Source organism: Narcine bancroftii, chromosome 1 (assembly GCF_036971445.1).
Source record: "Narcine bancroftii isolate sNarBan1 chromosome 1, sNarBan1.hap1, whole genome shotgun sequence".
NCBI lineage: Eukaryota > Metazoa > Chordata > Chondrichthyes > Torpediniformes > Narcinidae > Narcine > Narcine bancroftii.
Genome location: NC_091469.1, coordinates 432,751,215 through 432,778,313, shown reverse-complemented (window position 1 = coordinate 432,778,313; position 27,099 = coordinate 432,751,215). Strand labels below are relative to the sequence as shown.

Below are 27,099 nucleotides of genomic sequence, written 5' to 3'. Positions count from 1 at the left end.
GATTCAACCCACATCAAGGTGTACTTACTATTTGCCTGTTGGGGAGAATTGAAATTTTGAAAAATATACCGTCTATTTTCACATTATTGCAACTCTGGTCTGTTGCATTTTGACTAGAACTACTCATGATTTTAAAGATATTCATGTTTGCTCCAAAATATAAAAGTATCAGTACAACCCTCTAACAATTAGTGCCCGAAGAAACCTGACTTAACCCTCGTTGCCTGGGTTGATAGACACTCCAGCATATTCTTGAATATAACTCAGTGAAATTGCAACATGATATTATCCCTTCTCAAAACTGGACACACTCTCTCTTCTGGGGAGAGGGGGGGGGGGGAAACGACTCTCTTTTGCTTCTCTTTCTCTGATTGTAAGGGGCGCTGGACAATTTCTGCTGATGGGGAACCTTTGTCTGCTTTTATGCTAGACTAAAGGAAATTTTGGGTAATATTGAACCTGTTTTGTTACATAATAAAAGAATCTTGAATATAGGAGTCAGAGAGAGCCCAAGAGAGAAAACTGAGTATGGAATGTGATAGAAATTTGTATACCAGCGAAATAAGAACGTTTCACTCCAATTCAGTTTTAGAAGCAGAGCAAGATACTTCAAGGAAGAACAGGCTCTGGAGAAGTCAATTAAAAAAGAATATCTGCAGTAGTTTTGAATAACTAATGTTAATACTGGTACAGTTCTGTGGATTAGCCTCAGGTTTGTTTTCTTTTTGCTTGAGTGCACCTTTGGCATGTTTTAGGGTAAACTTCATGGATGAGAGGATAGGACTTAGTGTACTTGTCACACAGCAGAGAAACGGGTCATTCAGCTCACTTCATCCATGTCAACCTTTTTGGACATCCTCACTAATATCATTTGCCTGTATTATGTCTGTATCATTCTGTGCCTTACTTATTTTAGTATCTGTCTAAATGTAGTGATCATATTTGGCTTCACCATCTCTTCTAGCAGCATATTTCAGATACAATCTACTTTCTGTGTAAGCAATTTTCTCCTCAATTCCTTCCTCTTCCTATAAATTTATAAAATCTTATTTTTGATACCCCTACCATGGGAAAAGATTCTGGCTATCTACCCTACCTAGGCCTCTCATGATTTTATATCCCTCTATTAGGTCAGCCCGCTGCTTCCTTTGTTTCATGAAAACAAGTCCAGCCTACCTAATATCTCCCCATAATTAAAAAGCCCACCAATCCAACTAACATCTTTGAGAATCTCCTCTGCACTCTCTCTGAGGCAATCACATCCTTCCTATGATGTGGCAACCAGATTATTTCAAGTGAGGTCCAGCTAGTACTTTGAAAAGTTGAACGCATGATGTCTCAATTTTTATATTCTGAGCCATGACATATAGACCTTTTTTACTATCCTATCAAAAATGGATGTGGCACTTTCAGGAAACTATAGACTTTAACCCTAAAGACCCCACTGTTTAATTACCTTAGTGGCCTACTATTTGATGTATATCCCCTAGCCTTAATTGATTTCCCAAAATGCATCACATCGCACTTGTTGGGATTGTGCATCCAGCTCAACTCCTAACTGATTGCATTGAATGGCTGGAGCTACACTTGGACTTGCTCAGGACTTGATGCTGACAGTTTCATAGATGGGAATTTTAGTAAAAAGGTCAAATCAAAGATGCAGGCACCAGTTAGTTAGTTAGGTAGGGAATGCAGCATTCCTCTGTGGCCAGTCCCTCATTAACAAGCACAATACAAAAATGTGCTGGAGAAACTCAGCAGTTCACACAGCATCCATAAGAAGTAAAGTGTAACCAAGGCCCAAAGCCTTGGATCACCCTTTATTTCCTATGGATGCTGCTGACATGCTGAGTTTCTCCTGCATATTTGTGTATTGCACTTGACTCCACCAACTGCAGATTTTTTTGGTTTAACATCCCAGTACCAAGTATATTGGTTTGGATACTGTGAGAGAAAATGACCTTTCAGAAGGAATAACAGTAGCTGTCTGATGCACAGCAGCGAAAGGAGAGCTCATATTAGGAGATGCCATAGTTAGGCAGATACAGGAGATTCGATAGCCATGAGTAAGATTCCATGTTTCCTCTTGTATTCCAGGTTCAAAGATTTCTCCTAACAGTGGAAGAACATTCTCGGAGGTGGGGGAAGTGGGTGAGGGGGGTTGTGGTGTGCAGCCAGAGATCATGGTACACATTTGTACCAATGACATGGTTGAAAAAGGGATGAGGTCCTGCAGAGTGAATACAAGAAGTGTGGCAGTAGGTTAACAAGCAGGATCCCAAGGATTGTAAACACTGGATTATTCCCAGTGACCTGTGCTAATGAGGGCAGTAGTAGGAGGACCGGGCAAATGAATGTGTAGCTGAGGAGCTGGTGCAACAGGGAAGGATTCTGATTCTGGGATATCATTGGGATATCTTTTGTGCCAGAGGTGATCTGTGCAAGAGGGACCGGTTGCCTCTAAACTGCAGGGTGATCTGTTGCAGAAGATTTGCCAGGACGACTTGGTAGAATTTCAATTAGTCTGGCAAGGAGGTTGTGGAAAAGGAGAAAGGAGAAAGTTAAGACAAATGTAGAAGTTAAATCCAGCAAGTCCAGTGGGTCACAGGCCAGCAATCTGAATGACAACTCTCTGCAACCAACCTTTCACTCCTTCCACCAAGCCAATTGTGTATCCAAATGTTTAACTCATCCTCAACCTTTCATGCAGGATCTTGGGGAGGTATTTTAGAACATAGATGCCAAGGTGTACAAGTACATTTTCCCTAGAGTGGTGACACAGGTAAGTGAGGTGGTGAAGAAGGCAGACAGCTTGATATATCATGTAATAGCTGTATAAACCATTGGTGAGGCTATATTTGGAATATTATGTGTAGTCTGGAACCCTCAGCCACATATTGGAAGGATGCGATTATGCTAGACCACATGCAAAAATCATTCACCACGAAACAACCAGGACTGGAGAGTTTGAGTTATAAGGAAAGATTAGATAGGCTGGGACTTTTCCTGGAGTGAAGGAGATTGATGTGGCATCTTATAGAGCTTTATAAAATCATAAGGAGCACAGACAGATTGACATAATCATTTTTCTAGAGTAGCATGTCAAAAACTAAAGGCCATAGTTTAAGTTGAGAGGGGAAAGAATTAAAGGGAATCTAATATTCAACTGTTTCACAAAGGATGGTGTGTTGGTGTAACGAGCTGCCAAAGGAAGTGGTAGAAGGAAGTGGTAGAAGCAGGTTATAATTACACCATTTAAAAGACATTTGTGTTATGTTAACTTTTAATATCCATTCATGTTTTGAGATCAGAAGGTTGCTGGCAAGCATTCATTGTCCATTCTTCACTGACCTTGAGAATATGGTGATGAGCTGCTTTCTTGAATCACTGCAGTTCATCTGGCGAAGTTACTCCCACAGTCCTGGTGCGTATCGATTTCCAGAATTTACACCCTGGAATGGTGAAGTATTGGCAATTAAGTTCTAAATCAGGATAAGAGGAGAAATTCCCGACGATGCTGTTCCCATGTCCCTGATTGTCACTATGTAGAGCGTGTCGAAAGAACCAAAGACTTGTTGATCCAAACCAAGGCTTTTATTAACTAAAAGACTGGAACATATCACAAGTAGGTTGACCAGTCCAGAACGTCCTGGTCTGACTAGGAGCAATCCTTTAAGACCTGCCAGTAGGTGTGGCTACGCTCTCAGCCAATCACAGTCATCTTACACATTGGTGATAGAATCTGTACTATCACACACTACACATGACCTCTTACTTTCAGGAGGGCTGTGGACCACACTCCTCAAACTCAGCTGTCCACAGAAATTGTCTTACATTTTGTGTTTGCTTCACAACAGCATGACATTAGTTAATAGATTGACAACAAAACCAATCTGAGTGAAGGATGATGCCAATAAAGGCTGCATGATTACCCTAACACTCTTCTCAATCCTTTTCTCCACAATATTGCACCTAGCCCCCAACAAACATCCCATGCTTATTTTAAAAACCGTTCAACCAGCATTACTACTCCCAAGACCCATGAGCAATCTGGTTTGAATCTTTCTTGTATAAATTCATCCTTACTCAGCATTTTTATTAGTTTCAACTAAGGGACAGTCATTAACTCTTTTCATGGTGCAATCTAACATCCCAACCGGATAGAACTGTCATCATTTTGTAAAGCAAGGCAAGTCTGATCCTCATTGCATTTATCTCACCCCAAACAATTTCTTGAGTTGTGATCAAGATTCAGAGTTTAGGAGGGGCATGGCAAGGTGGCATAGAGGGAAGAGGTGTAGTTCCACCTTCCCCCAGTTAGACTTATAAATACCCAATTTTAAAACTTGTAAAAGTGGTTAAAAATAGTATATACAGACTTTGGAATAGTGGAAGATTGAAATGGCTACAAACGTGAAGAAATCAGAAAAGCTCAATTGCAAAAGAATTGAGGCCTATCTACCAAGTTGAAGGCACGGAGTCGTCAATTGGAGCTCCCAAGCTTCAGAGGACTCCTGCTCAGCTAAGTATTACACCGGCGCCGATCGCGCATTCACAAGATGGTGACGACCTTGAAACTGGGCGCACGGGTGGATCGGCCGAGCGGGGACAGACTCGCGAGCCCGCAGTATTGCCTGGTGGTCCAGGGGTGCGCAGTATAGCATCGGAAGATGCAGCTGTGTGGTCGGTGACTTTGCCGAGCATGCACGGTGCATCGCGGGTCCATGAGTTATTGGATAAGGTATGGGCTGTGGGGGAGCCTGAAAGACGGTGGGCTGATGAGGTCAGAGTGCTGTCGATGGGTGTCCAGACCCACAGCCACACTTGAAGAGGAGCCACTGTGTTAGGGGAGGAAGAGAGCTCAACGTTACTGGAATTAACATAGGAAGAAATGGGGACTGAGACCAGAGAAGGTAGGCCTCAAGAGGAAGTGATGGAACCTGGACTGGATTCTGTGTTTACAATATTGGAAGGGATTTGTCATCAAATGGAAAACATGTCAATGCAGATGTCTACTCAGATAAATCAAGGATTTATGGAAGTGAAAACTAAAATGAATAATATGTGTGAAGAGATTACTTCTATGAAGAAAGATATGACTGTTGTTAAAAGTGATGTCAGTAGATGTATAAAAACAGTAGATATTATACAGGATCTTTTTTTTTAATTGAAGAAGCATTTTTTGAATGTAAGAATCAAGTAGAGTGTAATAGAGAAAAAATGGAAAAAGTGGAGGATTCTTTCGTGGACTGGGGGATTCAGAAGAAGGAATTATTGAAGAAGATTGATTCATTAGAGAATCAAGGTCGAATAAGTAATGTAAAATTAGTAGGTCTTCCAGAAGATATGTAAGGTTCAGATCCATTAAAAAATTTTAAGAAATGGATTCCTGAGTCAATAAATTATTAGACGGCACCGAGAATTTAATTCAGCTAAAGAAAGGGTTACAAATTTGCTTATCATTACCCGGCTGTACTTAAAATTTTTTACGGAAATTTTCAGTCTCAATTTTTTGAAAATGTTTATGATGCATTAATTTTTGCTAATTCGTTGCCAGATTTGTGAGGAAATGGTTAGTCACCATTATTGTCACCTAAAAGGAGGGTAAATGGAAATGGGAATGGAAAGAATGGGAATCACGGAAAGAATGGAAAGAAGGTTGAATTGACACAAAGTCTTCTTGATATTGAAGACCCAGAACAATCATTGGGATTGGAATCACTGGGGGGGGGGGGGGGGTGGATGACACTGAGACCTGATAGTCATCTGCCACTAGTGGGTTTTACCACACCCAGATTTTTAGGGAGTTACTACTTTTTAGTAGTTTACTGAGGGGAAGTTTATATATTTTTTGCTTTTGTGGTATTTTTATGTAGGGGGGAGGGTTTAGAATATTTAGGGAATTAGAAAGGGGAGTAATATTTTATAGTAGAATTTTTACTGAAATGTCTGATTTGAACTTTGCAACTTTTAATGTCCAGGGATTGAATAATCCAATTAAGCGTAAACAGGTATTGGCTTATATAAAAAAAATTAAAGTCGATATTGCTTTTTTGCAAGAGACATATTTGACTGAAAAAGAACATATGAAATTGAAGAGAGATTGGATTGGTCATGTATATTCTTCTTCTTTTAATTCCAAGCTGAGAGGTGTAGTGATCTTAATTCATAAGAAATTACCTTTTGAATTAGAATCCTTTGAAGGTAATGCAGGTTTTGAGGTAGAATTGTAATTTTTTTGCTGAATCATGGACTTTGTTAAATATCAACACACCTAATGTGGATGATGAAAGGTTTATGTCGGAGACTTTTTTCTTGTTAAATCAGGCCAAGGAAAATATTTTGATTGGGGGTGATTTTAACTGTGTTTTAGATCCTTTGTGGATAGGTCTCCGAAAAGTATAAGGAAATCAAAGATGGCAATACAAATTGGGGCCTTGATGAAAGATTTGAATTTAATTGATATTTGGAGGAGAGTAAATCCTACAGAGAAAGATTTCTCCATTCATTCATTCATTTAGACATGATTCATTTTCTAGAATAGATTATTTTTGGTATAGGCACATTTACAAGGTAGAGTACCCCAAGCCAACTATAAAAGCTGGGCCATATCAGATCATTTTATGTTGTTTCTCTCTTTTTTTTAAACTTTATTTATTCATTCAAAAAACAAATAATATATGACATATACAGCAATTAAACATGAACGTGAACATTTTTTAATATATATTAAGAAAAATAAAAAAAAGATTTCCCCCCTTCAGCCAACTCTCCTAAGAGAGCCATAAAAAAGAAAAAAGAAAGAATATTTAAAACAAATAGTTAAATATTAAAATCTAATCAATATAAATTGAAATGTAAATATTCCAAGTATAACAGCCACTTATTAATTAAAAAATTATAATTATCATGCTGTCTATCTCGTTGTCGATCCTTGCATCTGATGAAATGGTGCAGCCGAGATAGGTAAACTGGTTGACCGTTTTGAGTTTTGTGTGCCCGATGGAGATGTGGGGGAGCTGGTAGTCATGGTGGGGAGCTGGCTGATGGAGGACCTCAGTTTTCTTCAGGCTGACTTCCAGGCCAAATATTTTGGCAGTTTCCGCAAAGCAGGACGTCAAGCGCTGAAGAGCTGGCTCTGAATGGGCAACTAAAGCGGCATCGACTGCAAAGAGTAGTTCACAGACAAGTTGCTCTTGTGTCTTGGTGTGAGACTCGCCAAGGCAAATAGCGCCTTTGGAAGACTACATAAAAGAGTCTGGAAAAACAACCAACTGAAAAACCTCACAAAGATTAGCGTATACAGAGCCGTTGTCATACCCACACTCCTGTTCGGCTCCGAATCATGGGTCCTCTACCGGCATCACCTACGGCTCCTAGAACGCTTCCACCAGCGTTGTCTCCGCTCCATCCTCAACATTCATTGGAGCGACTTCATCTCCAACATCGAAGTACTCGAGATAGCAGAGGCCGACAGCATCGTATCCACGCTGCTGAAGATCCAACTGCGCTGGGTAGGTCACATCTCCAGAATGTAGGACCATCGCCTTCCCAAGATCGTGTTATATGGCGAGCTCTCCACTAGCCATCGTGACAGAGGTGCACCAAAGAAGAGGTACAAGGACTGCCTAAAGAAATCTCTTGGTGCCTGCCACATTGACCACCGCCAGTGGGCTGATATCCCCTCAAACTGTGCATCTTGGCGCCTCACAGTTCGGCGGGCAACAACCTCCTTTGAAGAAGACCGCAGAGCCCACCTCACTGACAAAAGACAAAGGAGGAAAAACCCAACACCCAACCCCAACCCCAACCCACCAATTTTCCCCTGCAACCGCTGCAACCGTGTCTGCCTGTCCCGCATCGGACTTGTCAGCCACAAACGAGCCTGCAGCTGACGTTGACATTACCCCTCCATAAATCTTCGTCCGCGAAGCCAAGCCAAAGAATTATCATGCAAAATATACATAATTTTTTCCATTATTAAACAATATTTCACCTCATTATGCCATCTATTAATATCAATCATATTTGTTTCTTTCCACACACTAGCATACATTTTTTCGCTATGGATAAAGCTAAATATACAAAAGCAAGCTGAAACATATCTAATCCCAAGCCTTTCAGAGGTTGCAAACTACCCAATAAAAATACTGTTGGATCTAAAACTATTTTAATCTTGTACAGATATTCTAAAAACAATTGAATTTTCTTCCAAAAAGATTGTATATGTATACATGACCAAACAGCATGAAAAAAAGAACCAACCGTATCACCACATCTAAAGCACAAATCTAATTAATTAAACCCATATTTTTAAAAATTTTTCAGGTGTCAAATATAATTGATGTAAAAAATTGTAATTAATCATTGCATAACGTGCATTTATCAATCTAGTTACACTATCATAACAGATATCTAACCAATCCTCTTCAGAAAAAGTAAAACCAATATCCGCTTCCCATTTAATTTTAGATCTATCTGTAATGGAGGTTTTAGACCAGCTGATGCAAGAAGGGATGCAGTTGCATCAGAAGACATAATCTAAATTTCACTATGGGGCCCAGGGATGCATATGAATCAGTAGACATTATCCAACTTCCACCATGAGGCCCAGAGATGCAGTGTCTTTTGTTGGTTGCAGACTGTCAGGAGACCTTGAAGATAATTAAATCATTTTCAAAGAGATAAGATCTGAAGTTAACAACCTTTGGGTAATATAAGCCATGGTCCCACTGCTGAAGTTTGAGACTCTCCAAGAGGTGGCAACATCTCTCAGCAAGAAGAGGAACTTCAAGAGTCCAGCTAACGTCTCGGTCGAGGGAGGTAGAGAAGCTGCTTCCGGCGCCCCGACAACCTACTACAAGTGTGCAGTTGTTGCCTCGGTTTGGCAGTTGGGACCAGTCAAGGCGTGCCATCATAAGTATAATTAGGAAGTGCTTGCATATTGTAGTGTGAATTCAGCTTTAAATTTAGTAATAAAGCCTTGTATAAACTGAACTGCTCTCGGTGTGTGTTTGTCTATTTTCCTTCGGTAGCTCAAACACTGTGACCAGTCTAAAACGAACAAAATGAGGGGTATAAGTTTACCCAAGACAATTGGCGCTGTGAGCAGGATTGGTCTCAAGATGTTTCACCGAAAGAAAGAGGTGAGCACTGAGCAGTTCTTGATTCCAGGATGGACTTCAAAAGACGATGGGTTTGGCATGTTGGCCAATACCCTGTCTTTGTTGGGACCACCCATTAGTTGGGATGAGAAGTTAGACCTATCAAGTGCACCTCTGGGAGAGTGGGTTGCCACTCTCCTTCGAGAAAGTAAATTTCCTGGTAAAAAGGGGACACTGACGGACGGTTTTTGGCTGCTGGCCACAGCCTTACGCCACTCCGTTCAGGGTGAAGCAGAATTAGTTCAAAGAGAAGTAGAATCTCAGCACAAGAGGGAGCAATTAGAGGAGGAGCTAGAAGCCATGCGACAACGCTGTTCCAAGATGAGCGAGATTGTTCGCACCAGTCAGGACCGAGCCAAAGAATAGGAAGATAAGCATGTCCAAACAATCTGCCGTAATATTAAACTCCGGCAGCAGCTCTGTGCAGATAAAGAAAGGCATGGAGTAGAACCCGATCCACATCGTATTCGTGCCATGATAAGGAATGGCGATGATCCTGATGTAATTGATGAATGGGACAGAAATATCTGGAATGATGACCATGGTAATAATCCAGATACTCCTCAGCATGTGCCTAACATACTGCCCTCTCCACCTGCTGTTCATGCCTGCCCATAAGGCAGCAGACTTCCCAAACAGACGGAAGGGGGGATGATGTAAGGGTAGAGATTGAAGGGATAGATACCCCGATCTCCCAAGCGGACCCAGGGGAAAATACCCGAATCCCTGCTTATGCTCTATGGCCTAACCCCTCTATGGGATGGCCTAGGCCTCATCCCGTCCACTGGGCAAAAACCCTATGGGCCAAAGTGGGAGCAGAGGTCAAAAGCACTCAATGATACGTGACTTCTCTATAAAAGAGCTGGCTGCCATTGTAGATCGATTTAGGCAAAAGGCGGGAGAAACTCTGGCAGCCTGGCTCCTGCGTGTTTGGGAGTAAGGAGGGGATAATGTATATTTAACCCCTGATGAATTATTGGGATTAGGAACTTTGACTACTGATATCTGGGTCACTGCTGAGCTGTGAGGTAGAGGAAGAGAGGTGGATTACTAACTTGCCACTCAAGGGGAAGCCCTGCTACGAGTCTACCCATCACCAGTAGATTGGGATTTACATTTACAGAACAGTTGGGGCACCCCAGAGGAGGGTATAGTATTAATTCGTCAACAGGCCCTGGCCTGAAGAGTCACGTGATGGAGTAGTGGCCGGACGGTGAACTCCAGCCCTCTCCAGAAAAGTCGGGAAAAACAAAGGAAAACACAAAGGCACAGAAATAAAAGTTACAGAAAAGTGAGTATAAAGGTGGAAAGAAGATGGCGACAAAAAAAGAAAAATCGAAAGCAACGGTAAGAAGAGAGGAAGAGAAGACAAAGGAGGAAAAAGGTGAAGGCCTTACCTGTCTGAAGAGGCCCGCTGCGGAGAGAGAAACCCGCTCCCTCAGGTCGGTAAATAACGGACTACAAAAATGGCTCGCTGAGCCGAGTAAAAGTGCGCAACCGCGCATGCGCGAGGAATCGCGCATGCGCGATGCGAATGAAAAAAAACACACCGACGGGAGGGGGGACCAGCTGGGGAGTCGATCTCCACAGCCGGCAACGACAGCTGCAGAACACCTGCAGCAAGAAGAGACCACAGAAGACAATAGAAACAAGAAAGAAGAGAAGGAAAGGGTACCAAAGAAACAACAGATGGCCAACCCAGAGGAAGAAGAAGAGGAAGAGGAAGAGTATAGTGAAATAGAAGAAGAAAAGAAAGGCAAGATAAAGGATATACTTTCTCTTATTAAAGGATACATGGAGTCATTTAAAGAATGGCAAACACAGGAATTTAAGGATTTAAGAAAAAGAATAAACAACACAGAAGAGAAAATGAATAAAATAGAGATGACCTTAACAGAAATGGGAAAGAAAATGGACAAGATGGAAGAGCGGGCAGTAGCAGCAGAAATGGAGATAGAAGACTTAAAAAAGAAATTGGAGGAATCTAATAAAAAAACTAAAGAGACACAAGAACTACTAGCTCAAAAAATAGATACAATGGAAAATTATAACAGAAGAAATAACATAAAGATAGTGGGCCTTAAGGAAGATGAAGAAGGCAAGAATATGAGGGAGTTTATAAAAGGGTGGATCCCTAAGACCCTAGGATGTCCAGAACTACAGCAAGAAATGGAAATAGAAAGGGCACATAGAGTATTGGCCTCTAAACCACAACCACAACAAAAACCAAGATCTATTGTAGTAAAATTCCTAAGATATACTACAAGAGAAAAGGTACTGAAGAAGAGAAACATTACCTAAGTTGATGGAAGGAGAAGGAAAGAAAAGAATGGACTCAGTAGAATTTCTGGTGTAATTTTGTTGAATGACAACATTGTCTGACTGGCTTAATGCAACCTAGATTGTATACCTAAAATGGATGAGAGGGGGGGGGGTGGGGGGTGGCTTGGGAGGAGGGGGGGGGGGGGGGAGAAAAAGTCACTGTATATGTGTGAAAAAGAAATAGTGTATATCATGGCTAATGTGATTTATGGTGTGAAAAATAAAAAAAGTAAGAGAGGGCAACAAACCACTGGAGTATAAAGGGCAAAAAATCTTCATTTATCCAGATATAAGTTTTGAACTCCTAAAGAAGAGAAAAGAGTTCAATACAGCAAAGGCGATTTTATGGAAGAAAGGGTATAAATTTATACTAAAGCATCCAGCGGTATTGAAAATATTTATTCCAGGACAACAAAACAGACTATTCTCGGATCCAGAAGAAGCACGAAAATTTGCAGAACAATTACAAAAATAGACTGAGAGAGGAAGACGGGTAATGAGAGTTAAAATGATCACGATTGATATGTATGTGGGTAAAGACAAAAATAGACTGAGGGATGAAGACGGGTAATGAGAGTAAAAATGATCACGATTGATATGTATGCGGGTAAAGAGGTATAAGAGTGAATAGAGACAATGTGCATACGTGAATGTATCTGTACTTAGAGGAAAATATAGATAGTATAGACAAGAATTAATAAGAGAAGGTAATGGAATAGAGAGAATAAGGAGGGAATTAAAAGAGTGACCTTTGTGACATATGAAAAGTGAAATCTTTTCTGGGGGGGGGCGGGGTGAGGGGAAATAGCGGTCACTGCCAAATCAGTTGACGCTTGCGAGTGGATTCGCAAATCCAAATGGAGAGGGGAGATGTGGTTGTCCGACAAGGGATAAAGGACAACTCAGGAGGGGAAGGGGAGATTGGGGATAAATAAGATAGAAATAGGAGAATAAGGAAAATGTTGGATGTTGTAGGAATGTTGTCTTATAAAGAGTTGAAAATAAGAAAACAGAAATGGAAAAGGAGGAAAGGTAATGATGGAAAAACGGAAAGAGAAGATAAACAAAATATAAAAGGGCTACGCTGAACTATATGACTTTAAATATTAATGGAATACATAACCAAATTAAAAGGAAGAAACTACTAAATTTAAATGAATAAATGTATTCCATTAGAAAAAATAACATATAGGTTAAGAAATAATATTGAAATATTCGAACAAGTATAGGAGCCTTACATTAAATACAATAGCGAAAACCTACCGGGGACAAACATTACCTAAGTTGATGGAAGGAGAAGGAAAGAAAAGAATGGACTCAGTAGAATTTCTGGTGTAATTTTGTTGAATGACAACATTGTCTGACTGGCTTAATGCAACCTAGATTGTATACCTAAAATGGATGAGAGGGGGGGGGTGGGGGGTGGCTTGGGAGGAGGGGGGGGGGGGGAGAAAAAGTCACTGTATATGTGTGAAAAAGAAATAGTGTATATCATGGCTAATGTGATTTATGGTGTGAAAAATAAAAAAATTTAAAAAAAACAGGCCCTGGCCTCTGCCTTGTATGCAGGGTGTTTGAGGCTGTGGGTACATGGGGGGGGGGAGCCCTGATGAAGAGATATTCACGGCCGGAATGCATACCAGATTGGTTCATTACGCCCAACCCATCCGCCTGTATGGGGACTGGTTCTGTCCGTAACTAGTCTGCTAATTAGGCACCCTGTGTCTGAGGCGGTGCACGCCTTATCTGGCCTTAGAGAATTAGAGTTGGGAGGTAAAATCCACTCACGTACACTCAGGTTAAATCAGACAAGCAGGATGAAAGGAGAGGGGCTGCTGCTAATAACGGACCGACAAGGAAGGACCTTTTTCTAACCTTGTTAAAGTTAGGCAAACCGGGAGATCCAAAATGAGTGGTGGACTAGCCCCTCCAAACGAACCCAGCTCAGTGCGGACATTGGTGACTTCAGGGGATTTTACAAGGCTCTAAAGCTGTGTACGGCCCCTCACCCCAAGTCCAAAGCCCGCTGTGCAGCTCAGACGGCAAAGTCCTCCTCAGCGACAAGATCTCCATCCTCAACCGATGGTCAGAACACTTCCAATCTCTTTTCAGTGCCAACCGCTCAGTCCAAGAATCCGCCCTGCTCCAGCTCCCTCAACAGCCCTTAAGGCTAGAGCTGGATGAGGTCCTCACCCGGGAAGAGACATATAAGGCAATTGAACAACTGAAAAGTGGCAAAGCAGCAGGTATGGATGGAATCCCCCCAGAGGTCTGGAAGGCTGGTGGCAAACCTCTGCATGCCAAACTGCATGAGTTTTTCAAGCTCTGCTGGGACCAAGAAAAGCTGCCTCAGGACCTTCGTGATGCCATCATCATCACCCTGTATAAAAACAAAGGCGAGAAATCAGACTGCTCAAACTACAGGGGAATCACGCTGCTCTCCATTGCAAGCAAAATCTTTGCTAGGATTCTCCTAAATAGAATAATACCTAGTGTCGCCGAAAATGTTCTCCCAGAATCATAGTGCGGCTTTCGCGCAAACAGAGGAACTACTGACATGGTCTTTGCCCTCAGACAGCTCCAAGAAAAATGCAGAGAACAAAACAAAGGACTCTACATCACCTTTGTTGACCTCACCAAAGCCTTCGACACCGTGAGTAGGAAAGGGCTTTGGCAAATACTAGAGCGCCTCGGATGCCCCCAAAAGTTCCTCAACGTGGTTATCCAACTGCACGAAAACCAACAAGGTCGGGTCAGATACAGAAGTGAGCTCCTGTAAAAGGGGAAATAGTGACACCTGCCCAGGGTAATACTTGGTGGGTAGCTATTGAGGGACAGGATGGTTTAGTTTGTTTAAATACTGAACACTTACGGCATCATGAGTGACATATGTCAGGCTTCTTTGTTCCAGATCCTCCATCTTGTGCTCCTTTTGATCTGGCTGAACAACTGCTTTGATGCCAGCAAATCGATTTGTAATGTTGAGGACATTCCGAGGGAGTTGCCCATGGGGGACATGGCCCGATGTATCCACTAATATATCTGATATTGTTAAGCATGTTTCAAAATATGTTCGTGAGCTTCAGTGTCTGGGTATTGTGGCCCACAAGGATAGTTTGAGCCTTGATTGGAATCCTTTTTCATGGTTAACTGATACATTTGGGGGATTGGGCCACAATATTCTCCGTTGGTTGCTCGCATTATTGCTTATTTTTGTGATTATTATAGTTTTAGTTTCTCTTTTTCGCTCCTTCTGTACTCAAATGCTTGTAAGGTCTCATAAGTGACAGGCTGCGACCAAGGGGTGGAATGTAATGGAGGATTTAGACCAGCTTATGCAAGAAGGGATGCAGTTGCATCAGAAGACATAATCTAAATTCCACCATGGGGCCCAGGGATGCATATGATCAGTAGACATAATCTAATTTACATCATGAGGCCCAGAGATGCAGTTGTCTTTTGTTGGTCACAGACTGTCAAGAGACCTTGAAGATAATTAAATCATTTGTTCAAAGAGATAAGATCTGAAGTAAACAACCTTTGGGTAATATAAGCCATGGTCCCACTGCTGAAGTTTGAGACTCTCCAAGAGGAGGCAACATCTCTCAGCAAGAAGAGGAACTTCAAGGGTCCAGCTAACGTCCCAGTCGAGGGAGGTAGAGAAGCTGCACCGGCGCCCAGACAACCTACTACAAGTGTGCAGTCGTTGCCTCGCTTCGGCAGTTGGGACCAGTCCAGGCGTTGATAAGTATAATTGGGAAGGGCTTGCATATTGTAGTGTGAATTCAGCTTTAGATTTAGTAATAAAGCCTTGTATAAACTGAACTGCTCTCGGTATGTGTGTGTCTATTTTCTTTCGGTAGCTCAAACACGGTGACCAATCTAAAACAAACAAAATGAGAGGTATAAGTTTGCCCAAGACACTATCCCAACCCTATTTATCCATACCAGCCTGCAATATTTGATACATAAATGAAATATAACTCTTCTCTCGTACCTTCATTAGAAAAGTCTCAAATTTAGTCATTTTAGGTAAAATCATATCTCTACCAAACGTACATTTTACCAAAGATCGAATTTGATAATAAAGAATTTGTATCAGTACCAAAATCTTCCCTCATCTGATTAAAAGATAAAAACTTACCCTCTTTAAAACAATCTCCCAAATTTTTCACACCTTTAAATCTCTCCAATGCAATAAACTTTGATTATGTATTGAAAAAGAAATAAGTTGATTATTATACAATGGAGTCAAAGCCAATAATTTACCCATAGAACCTATCATTTTATTTTTCTTTATCCATAACTTCATTAAATGTTTTAGTACAGGCACATTATATTGTTGTAACAAATTCATATTCCACCTAAACAAAAATTGATGTATTTCAAATTCAGAAATACTTGCCATTTCAATTTTAGGCCAAACTAAATCCATCAATGAACTAATAAATTTAAGTTGGGCTGCCTCATAATAATTTTGAAAATGTGGTAAATGTAATCCCCCTAACTCATATTTCCAAGTTAATTTATTCAAAGCTACTCTTTAAAATTTACCTCTCCATAAAAACTCCCTAACCATTTTATTTAAATCTGAAAAAATTTTATCAAGTAAATACGGACTAGATTGAAACAAATATTGTATACACAGAAAGATATTAATCGTAATTGTATTTATCCTTCCCATTAAATTAATAGGTAAATCTTTCCATTTAATCAAATCAGTTTTAATTTTTTTCATTAACGGACCATAATTTAATTTATATAAAGATTTATAATTAACATTCAAAATTATACCCAGCTATTTAATTCAATCAGTCCACTTCAAATTAATAATATTCTTATAAACTGAATAATCTCCTTCACTTACCGGTAATATTTTACTTTTTTCCCAATTAACTTTATATCCAGAAAGACATCCATATTGTATTCAGATGTATATAACTTTTTATAAAATGAATAAAATTCATCATTAATTCACGAAGTTTATAAGTAATAAGAGAATTCCGTCTAACAGCATTAATAGTCCTCGATATCTGTTCTTTCTTTTATTGCCATGCCAATACCTTGTGTGCTTTCTCTCCCCATTCATAATACCGTTGTTTAGTCCTATTAATCACACATTCAAATTGATAAGATTGCAAAGTATTATATTTCAATTTCAGCCTAGATAATTCTATTTTCTGATCTTCTGTAGCATCTTTCTGAAATTCCTTTTCTAACTCATCGATCTGTTTCTTTAATTCAAGACTCTAATTAAATTGATTATTTTTTATTTTAGAAGTATAACTAATTATTTGTTCTCTCAAATAGGCTTTCATAGCATCCCATAATACAAACTTACTTTGAACAGATTTAGAATTTTCTTTCAAAAAAAAAATTAATTTGTTTTTTCAAAAAATCAATAAATTCTGTATTTTTTAACAACATTGTATTAAACCTCCAACGATAAGTTATTTGAATTTTCTCAGAAGTTGTATATGTAAAATATAACAGAGAATGATCTGAAATCACCCTACTTTTATGTCCTCCTGGTTGTTGTATTTTCCCTTGTAAATGTGCCGATACTAAAAAGAAGTCAATCCTTGAAAACAATTCATGTCTAGATGAATAAAAGGAAAAATCTTTCTCTGTCAGATTAAGATGTCTCCAAATATCGACTAAATTAAGATCTTTCATCAACACTTGGACCTGGATTGCCATCTTGGATTTTTTAACTTTCTTTGGAGATTTATGTAATAAAGGTTCCAAAATACAATTAAAATCACCATCAAGTAAAATATTATCATTAGCTTGACCCAAACATAAAAATGCATCTGAAATAAATATTTCATCATCTGCATTTGGAACATAAATATTAAGTAAAGTCCAAAATACACTAAAAATCTTACAATTCAATTTAAGAATACATCCTGCCTTTTCCTCCATTGATTGAAATTCAAAAGATAAATTTTTATGTATCAAAATTGCTACACCTTTAGCTCTAAAATTAAATGAAGAAGAATATACATGCCCAACCCAATCCCTTTTTAATTTCACACTTTCCTTTACATTCAAATGTGTTCTTGTAAAAAGGCAATATCAATTTTCATTTTCTTAATATATGCCAAGACTCGCTTACATTTAATCGGACTATTTATATTGTTTCTCTCTTGTGCAAATCCGGAAGTGGTGCAATTGTCTTATAGATGGCGGCTTAATACAATGATAAAAAATAATAAAGAAACCAGAATTTGTTACTTTTGTTAAGGAACAGATTGCTTTATTTCTGGCTGAGAATATTAATACAGTAAGTAGTACTTTTGTATTATGGGGCGCTTTGAAAGCATATTTGCATTGGCAAATTATTAGTTATACTATGAAAGTTAAAAAACATTATGTGGCGGAAAGCTTAACATTGGAGAAACAAATTACTGAGTTGGAAAAGGAATTTCAGAAAGATGCCTCAGAAGATAAAAATGCGACTTTAGTGAAGCTGAAACTATGTTATAATACACTACAAATCTATCAGTATGAGCGTTTGATCAATCGATCTAAGCAATGTTATTATGAATTAGATGAGAGTGCTCATAATGTGTTAGCATGGCAATTAAAAACAGAACAGACATTGTGAATTATTAATGCTGTCAAAAAGAATTCAGTAGTTACCTATGAACCTCAGGAAATTAATGACCAGTTTTATTCATTTTATCAACAATTATATACTTCTGAGGGAAAGCAGGAAGCTGGTTCTATTGATTCTTATTGATCTAAATTAAATTTACCTGTTTTAGGGGAGGAAAGGTTAAGGAATTAAAAGCTCCATTTACAGATTTCAAGATTAAAGAAGCTATCCAAGAGATGCCGAATGGAAAGTCACCGGGGGATGATGGATTTTCAGCTGAATTTTATAAAGTATTTTATGAAGATTTATCCTTGCTATTTGGAGATGTTCTACAGTAAATAACTGAGGATCAGGTGTTACCAGAATCTTGTTCGAGTGCTATAATTATCGTGATAGTATTTGGAAAGAAAATGTGGAGATTAATATAATACGTTGGCATAATGAATTAAAAGCTTTGAAAAAAAAATCACATGTAACTTGCATGATAATTATTCCTTCTTTGTTAATATGTGTTCTTATTTGGAATATATGAATTTGAAAATACTTTTAAATAGTCTATACATTTTATATATTTTGTTTTCTTTTTGTATTTGGCTCCCCTTGAGGGAGCTGGCTGAAGGGCTGAGAAGGTGGGGAGGGTTTTTAAAAAAGATTCAGAGTTTAAATCATTTGATCGGCTTTCTTGATCATCACACTTACTTACCCTTATCCTGAAGAGTGAATTTTTTTAAAAAATGAGATATGGTTTAAATGAGATTTTGATTTGGGAGAGAAATCTGCCTTAAAGATTTGAACAAATACAATATGGAAAGATTTCTAGACCTATTGATAAACATTTCAGTGATATGGTTTGTTTGAACATCCTTCTAATTTTTCTCTTCCCACAATCAACGATATCATACTTCCTTCTTGTTACAAATTTTATTTCATGCACAGAACTGAAACAAGATATTTTTGAAATAAATTGTGTGTGAGGAAGTGGTGATGGTTATGTTGAGCTGCTGTGTGGATAACCAAAATCTATCTGAGTGTAGTTTCCTCTCTTTACAGTAGTTTCATCTAATTTTGTATTTTTATCTAATTTTGTATTTTTACGGTTCAAAAAAATCCATGTAGTATGACTGGGTTAGTGAGACTACTTGATTATGTTGGGGAGAATTCCTTATAAAACACATTGTACCTAGATACAAGGGAACAGCAGTTGGAGTTAAGAGGACATGCTGCTTACCTTCTGCAATGGTTCTGTAAAAATATTTTTTTATTCATCTGACAGGATGTGGATGAAGCTGCTATGACCTGTGTAAATTTGCAACATAAAGTTGATGCACTGCAAGATGAAATAGTCTTCTTGAAGAAACTTCATGAAGAAGTAAGAACATTTAAAATTCCATCATTTCTTGGATTTATAGTAAAGTACTTACCTTAACATGCTTCAACAATTGATTGAAACTGGTAATTATGACTGCTGGAGTTAGTGGGTGCTAGGGGAGAGTAGAAAAGAGAAGAATATCCTTGGTTCTTCAGGCATAGAACTACTTCTGTTGTTTTGGAATTGTGGATTTATTCCTGCCCACCAAATAAGGCCTACTTCTACTGTTCAGTGGGTCCAACAACAATGACATCACCACATACATTGTTACTGCAAAGCGCAAATGAGTTTTGAACAAGGTGGTGCATGTGTAATTCTTATATGCATCCAATTAATGCAGTCCACTGTTACAGAATAAATTAATTAAATTATGACAAAATATATCTTAAAAGGGTATGATTGTGAGGTTTAGTTATTAGGTCATATTTCACAAACATTCATCTAATTTGCCATGCAAGACCTATGCAAGAGTAAACGTCATGCCTGCAGTTGGCTTTACAGAGACAATGGGAAGTGCTTGTGAGAGGGTCACAAGTTTGAAGAGTGTCCAGGCTTTAGAACTAAGAAACCTTTTGCTGCTTGACTGGTGCCAAAGTTTAAATTTCTGCTTGAAGTTTGTTGTCCAAGGGGGGGGCAATGTGGTTTTGCAAACAGAGAGAAAACATCTATTCTCTTTGGTGGGGGGGAGGGAGGGAGGGAAAGAGGTGGGGGGGGAGAGAGAGAGAGAGAGAGAGAGAGAGAGAGAGAGGAGGGGGGGAGAGAGAGAGAGAGAGTTTTCTGCAGCAATTTGTGGTGAAGATTGCAAGTTGCCAGAGCTGCTGCACGATCCCATTTCAAGACAAGTTTTGAGTTCTGAGTTTATCCTATTCTAAATCTCTGTAGTCAGTTACATTGGTGGTGGCTGGTTATTGTGTTTCTCCTGGAATAGGGGAAAAATAAGAACTCCTTTTGGTAACCTAGAAGAAGAGGTTATCTTTAGGAAAAACCAAAGAGGGGAAAAGTTTCTTGGTAAGATACTTCAGTTGCTGATTGAAGGAGATCAGTTTTTGTGTCCAATGAACAACGAATATGTATCTGAAACCAACAAAGGCCTTCCTGAGCGGTAACAAGTTAAAGCACCTGAGCCTGGTGAATATAATAAATGTTTAATTCTGTGTACAGTATGGAAAATTTCCTGATACCAGTGAACTTGAAGTGAAAAGTGAATGGTTGGACAATGAAACAAAGAATTTTCCTGAACACATAAACATTACATAGACATGCGCCTAGAATTAGAAGGGGGTTAAGATAGGTTAAGTGAAGTTAATAGTTATAAGTATTGATATTATTATTATGTATTAGGAAAAGAAAACAATTTTTGTTTAAGTAGCCATTGTCTTGATGTTTTTCTATTGCTGCTGCTTTAGAGTCCCTTGGGCTCATAATACCACATAATCCTGTTTGGAGGGGAATCATAAAAAAGGAACTGGCATAGGATCACCTGCTATCAGCTGCAAGCTGACCTCACTAGCCACCATGCTACATGACAGACATAAAAAACATAAGAAATAGGGGCAGAACATGCATCCTGTTGAGCCTGCTCCGCCATTCAATAAGATCATGGCTGATCTGATCATTGACTCAACTCCACCCACTTTCCTTTTCCCTGTATCCTTTAATTTCTTTTTATGTAAAAATTTATCTAACTGAACATTAAATATGTTTAATAAAGTAACCTCAACTGCTTCCCTGGGAAGAGAATGCCACAGATTCACGACTCTCTGGGAAAAATAATTTTTTCTCATCTCCGTCTTAAATCTACTCCCCTGAATCTTGAGGCTGTGTCCCTTAGTTCTGGTCTCACCTACCAGTGAAAAGAATTTTCCTGCCTCTATCTTATCAATCCCTTTCAAAATTTTATATGTTTCTATAAGATTTCCTCTCATTTTTCTAAATTTGTGTGCGTATAATCCCAGACGATTTAGTCTCTCCTCGTGGATCAACCCCCTCTTCGCCAGGATTAACCTGGTGAACCTCCTCTGGACTGCCTCCAAGGCCAGTATATCCTTCCTTAAGTATGGAGACCAGAACTGTACACAGTACTCCAGGTGTGGCCTCACCAGTACCTTGTAGAGTTGGAGCATGACCATCCTGCCCTTGAATTCAATTCCTCCAGTGATGAATGCCAACATTCCATTTGTCTTCTTAATAACCTGTTGTACCTGCAACTCAACCTTTTGTGATTCATGCACTAATATATACAGGTACATGATCCTTTACATAACATAAGATAACATAACAATTTACAGCACGGAAACAGGCCATTAGGCCCTTCTAGTCCGCTCCGAACCAAACACCCCTCTCTAGTCCCACCTCCCTGCACAATGCCCATAACCCTCCATCTTCTTCTCATCCATATACCTGTCCAACCTTTTCTTAAATAATACAATTGACTCCGCCGCCACTATTTCTCCCGGAAGCTCATTCCACACGTCTACCACTCTCTGAGTAAAGAAGTTTCCCCTCATGTTACCTCTAAACCTCTGCCCCTTAATTCTTAACTCATGTCCTCTTGTTTTAATCTTTCCTCCTCTTAACGGAAATAGTCTATCCACATCCACTCTGTCTATCCCTTTCATAATCTTAAATACTTCTATCAAATCCCCTCTCAACCTTCTACGCTCCAAAGAATAAAGACCTAATCTGTCCAATCTCTCCCTATACTCTAGATGCTTAAACCCAGGTAACATTCTGGACATCTAAAATCCGGAAAGCTCCAAAATGCGGAAACTGTGAGAGGGACCGGCAGCGCAAGTCAGGTGGGCGAGGGGGTGGGGGGAGACTGGCAGCACGAGCCTGGCAGTTGAGGGGGGAGACCAGCAGCGCAAGTCAGGCAGGCGAGGGAGAGACACTGGCAGCGCAAGTCGGGCCGGCAAAGGGGCGAGACTGGCAGCGCATGTTGGGCAAGCGAGGGGGGGATTGGCAGCGTGAGTCGGGCAGGCGAGGGGGTGAACCGGCAGTGCGAGTCGGGCGGATGAGGGGGAGGAAGAGACTGGCAGTGCATGTTGGGCGGGAGAAGGGGGACAAGGGCGGAGGGGGGGAGATACCCGCAGCGCAAGTGGAAGGGGGTTGGGGGTGGATGCAGCTGCACAATTCGGGTGGATTTAAATCTGGCTTTCCGAAATCCAGAAAAATCCGAAATTTGGAACACACTATCCCCCAAGGGTTCCAGATAAAGGAACCTCTGCTTAACTTTTGATTGTGTGTTGGTATTGACTTTCTTCCTGAAAGCCACCCACTAAACAGCAGAAAGACTTTGATAGCCTGCTAACATTTCCTGTTATCCCCTCTGAAATTCAGAAAGGTTAAAAAAAATCACAAAATGTGTTAAACATCAGAATCATGTTTATTGTCATAAACATATCACAATATTTTATGGCAGCAATATAGTGCATAACAAGGTCCAAAAATTACCATTAATTAAAAGTTGGTAAATATAAGATTCTAAAAATTAAAAAAGGGAGCGGTGAGGTACATTGTCCCTTCGGAAGTTTGTTGACGGAGGGGAAGAATCTGTTTTTGTAACATTGAATGTGTGTCTGCAGCCTCCAGTACCTTCTCCCTGATGGTACCAATGTTAAAAGGGCATGACCTGAGTGGTGAGGGACCTTGATGATAAATGCTGCTTTCCTGAGTCACCGTCTCTTAAAGATGTCATTAATGGAGGAAAGACTAATGTCCATGATGGCACTGGCTGAGTTTACAACCCTCTGTGACCTACTCCTGTTCTGTGCATTGCCACTGCCATACCATCAGTAATGCCACCAGTCAGAATGTTCTCCAATTTGCAAGAGTCTTTGGTGACATACCAAATCACCTCAAATTCCTGATGAAATATAGCTGCTGGTGCACCTTTTTCAAAATTGCAACAACATGATGGTCCCAGGATTGGTCTTAAAAGATGTTGACACCCAGGAATCTGAAGTTTCTTACCCTCTCCACTGCTGACCTCTTCATAAGGACTGGTTTGTGTCCTCCTGGCTTCTCATTCCTGAAGTCCACAATCAATTCCTTACTTTGCATTGAATGCTTATATTAAATACAACAAATTAAAAATTATTTTTCTTGCTTCAGTAAAAGTTGATTCATTTAAAGATGCAGGTTATCATATACGTGCCTCTTTTTCTCACATTTTCATTGATCGGAATGGATGATGTTCATAACAGGTTCAGAGAGCAGGTTCCTCAGTGGAAATGGTGCAGAACTGCAGCATTCGACAGCTATTGTACTTCTCATGGAATCTATCATGACAGTACATTATGAAAACCCTAGTGAAGCGTAACCCATAGGTTTGGGACTCCTGTGTCTTGTAGGGATCCCACACTTGGTGACAGTTTTAATGGAAATGTTGGCAATAGCTGGCACTTGCCAAAGAGTACAAGCTCAGTTAAGCCCTAATTATATGAAGATATGACTTGAAGTTATTTATTTCTTCAGGAACTCAATAATCTGCAAGTTCAAGAACAAGAATCCAAAATTGAAATCAATTTAGCTGCACCTGATCTTTCTTCGGCTCTCCATGAAGCTCGTTCTCAATTTGATAAACTTGCTGTCAGGAATATTTCTGAAACTGAGGAATGGTACAAGTCTAAGGTACATTTTCATTTTTTTTTAATATTATTTTAACCCCATTTACACTGTCATATTTGAAATGATTCCACATAAGTGGAGTTTCCCCAATACAGATGGCAAACTGGGGCAAAATTTTAAGGTGTTCACTAAATGGAATTTATTTTTACCAAATAGATTTGAAATAATAAATGATAAATGATCAATGGGAGGAATGGATAATGTAAGTTCAAGGAAAATGTAGGTTCAAGGAAATAGAGCAGAAAAAAATCAATGTACATGTAGGTAAGAATGTGAGGAAAAATATTTTTCAACAAGAAATTATGATATAAGCTGTCATAGGATATTATGAAAGTTGTTTGGATTGGCTAAAAGCCAACAATTGACATTTCTACAGAAAGAAGTGTTAGGAATTAAAGTACCTTTAAAGAAATTGCTCGAGACAAAAATTGAGAACAAAGAACATTTATTACTACAACAATGCAAAGTTGGGTGCTTCCCCTTACCCTGGGAATACACACACACACTGGGGCTCACCCAACTTTTATACAGTTGATTTCAGTGTAGGAATACCCTCCCCCTTACATTCTTCTGCCTCCTGCTGGAGAGGTTTGGCATTAGGCAATCCTGCCTGCCTACGTGCAATTTCAGTATACTTGGAGAACCAGGGGGGGGTATCCTGTCGGTGTCCCTTCATGTCATTGTCCTTATTCACACCTTCCTGATTCTCGGGGCTACAGTCTCTTGATATGCAGAGTTGACTCATTCTATCTAGGGTTGGCTAATTTCATATGTATAAATCTGTGTATGGTTAGCTAATTAGAAATGTATGACTTGGTACTTCTGTCCAGGGCTAGGAGACCCTTATCTGATCCAGACTACCTCAACTTCCTACATTCTATTGTACCTTACCATTCCTTATCTTAGTCCTATGGTCTTGTCACAAAGACTAGAAGATTCTTATGTTAATCGTGCTGACTCTGCTTTCCTGCATCCTAAGCCCCAAGCTTATCCTGTTTGAACTGGTTACAGCCATTTTACTGATGAACTTTAGTTTCTTCCATGTTCATAATTTTAGATCAATTTTCCCATCTCTCACAATCCTCACTTTTCTTTTAGATCAGTAATACTGATCTTTCACCATGATCAGTGTTACTGATCTTTGGTTACTAGTGTCAGTGTGACTGATCCCCCCCCCCCTCTCCTCACTTTTCTTTTAGATCAGTAACACTGATCTTTCAAGTGTAAGGTGTAGTTTTACCCAGCTGGTCAATAACCGAATTGTAACACCTGTGTAAAGTCTTTAGGTAGGGGAGCACCATGAAGGTCAGGGGAGTGAGTCCAGCTGCTTATTAGGGTTTGGAGTATCAGGCTCCAGTTCTCAGTAAAGAGTCTAGTCCATCCCATACGTTGAAATATTGAAGCAGTGTCTTTGAAGCACACGACCTTTGTAAGTGTTGTCCCGACGAAGTCTGTGAGAGGCGCTGCCTTCAGCAGCGAACGAGTAGCAGTCTATGAGAAGCGCTGCCTTCAGCAGCGAACGAGTAGCAGTCTATGAGAAGCGCTGCCTTCAGCAGCGAACGAGTAGCAGTAGTCAGGCGGTTCCGTTTGATTGTGGCTCGTATCTGATGTCCTCTTCAGCCCCGAACCCTAGGGCCACCGATCTCCGAAGGCTGTTTGGAGCCTGATATTAAAGTGTCAAGCAGCTCACGTTGTTGGAAACTGGTGCTCCCTTTCATGGGGTGATGAAAAGTGACCAAGCTGGGGGGGGATTGTTTCTTGTGATTTAACTGTGTGTTGCAGCTTGTCTGCTAACATTAGCATATGTATCATTGAACTTGTGAGTTGCAGCCTGTCTGTGTACATTAGCATATGTATTAACTCTCTCTCTCTGTTACATGTACAATCCTGACTACCATTCTGTCTGTCTTTGTCCCACCATGTCCTTTGTGCTATCGCTTCAAAACTCCTGTCTTTAATACCTGTGTAGGCTATGATACAAATTAAATGTACTCCACTAAAGCTGTTCAGTTCCCCTGGTCCGTATTGGAATCCCTTGTTAACCCATATCCCACTATGACTATACATTAAATCTATGCCCTGTCTACATTCTAAAGGAGCACAATTGTAACCGCTGCTGCCCCTATTCCAGGGGGACTTAAAACATTAACGAACAATATTCCAAAAAAATGAGTAAAACAACAATGAAAGTAAAACCCATTGAAAGCAGCAATAAAATATAACAATAACTGAATAAACAACAATAAATGTAAAGCTCATTGAAAACAGCAATAAAATACACAAAAACTGAATAAACCACGATAAATGTAAAGCTCATTGAAAACAACAATAAAATACACAAAACTGAATAAACCATTAAAAAAAACGAATAAAATTGTAACATTATGGCACTTTGTCATTAATTCTTTGAATGTGGGTCCAGCCTTTCTCTCTTGTTCTTACTGCGGTGTCTGTAATTAAAAGTACACAGAAGGGACCATCCCAGGCAGGTTTTAGTTGATCCTCTTGCCATGCTTTTACATATAACCAATCACTAGATTTTAATAAAATGAATAACAATCTGACTTTCCTTTGTGTTAGTGTAAAAATTGTAAAATGAAACACAAACCATATTTGCATGGGTTTTGAATATGTTAGACCTTATTAAAATGCAGTTGGAGCTGCTTGTCTGTATGGGGCACAACCCTCCAATTTGTTAGAGTGAGTACATAACAGACATTGCAGCACAAGAGCCCCTGCAAGAGAACTTGAAACATATTCAACCTTTAGTTCTGCCTGAAGTAAAATGCCTTGTGCCACAGCTCACAGGAGCTGGCCTTATTTAAAACAGTCTGTAAAACAGGCACCAAAAAAAAGTTAAAAGATGTTCTTATGAAGATTGCACACACAATAATTTAAGTACAGGCTAGTTTCTATTATATTCCACTTAAAAGTTCTGCTGCATGAATCCTGGAGCTTGTGGAGTCATTATTGAATCAAGAAATATTGGTGCCATGCCAATCTCATTCTAACAT

At 39.6% G+C, this 27,099-nt stretch overlaps 1 protein-coding gene across 1 annotated transcript in view; it reads left to right on the top strand.

Moving 5' to 3' along the window:
• LOC138751670 (vimentin-like) overlaps nucleotides 1-27,099 on the top strand; it is a 55,959-nt gene that overhangs the window by 2,507 nt on the left and 26,353 nt on the right. The window contains exons 3-4 of the mRNA XM_069914253.1: nucleotides 19,361-19,456; nucleotides 23,933-24,088. Coding sequence (XP_069770354.1) covers nucleotides 19,361-19,456; nucleotides 23,933-24,088 — 252 coding nt within the window. The remainder of the gene's footprint in view (nucleotides 1-19,360; nucleotides 19,457-23,932; nucleotides 24,089-27,099) is intronic.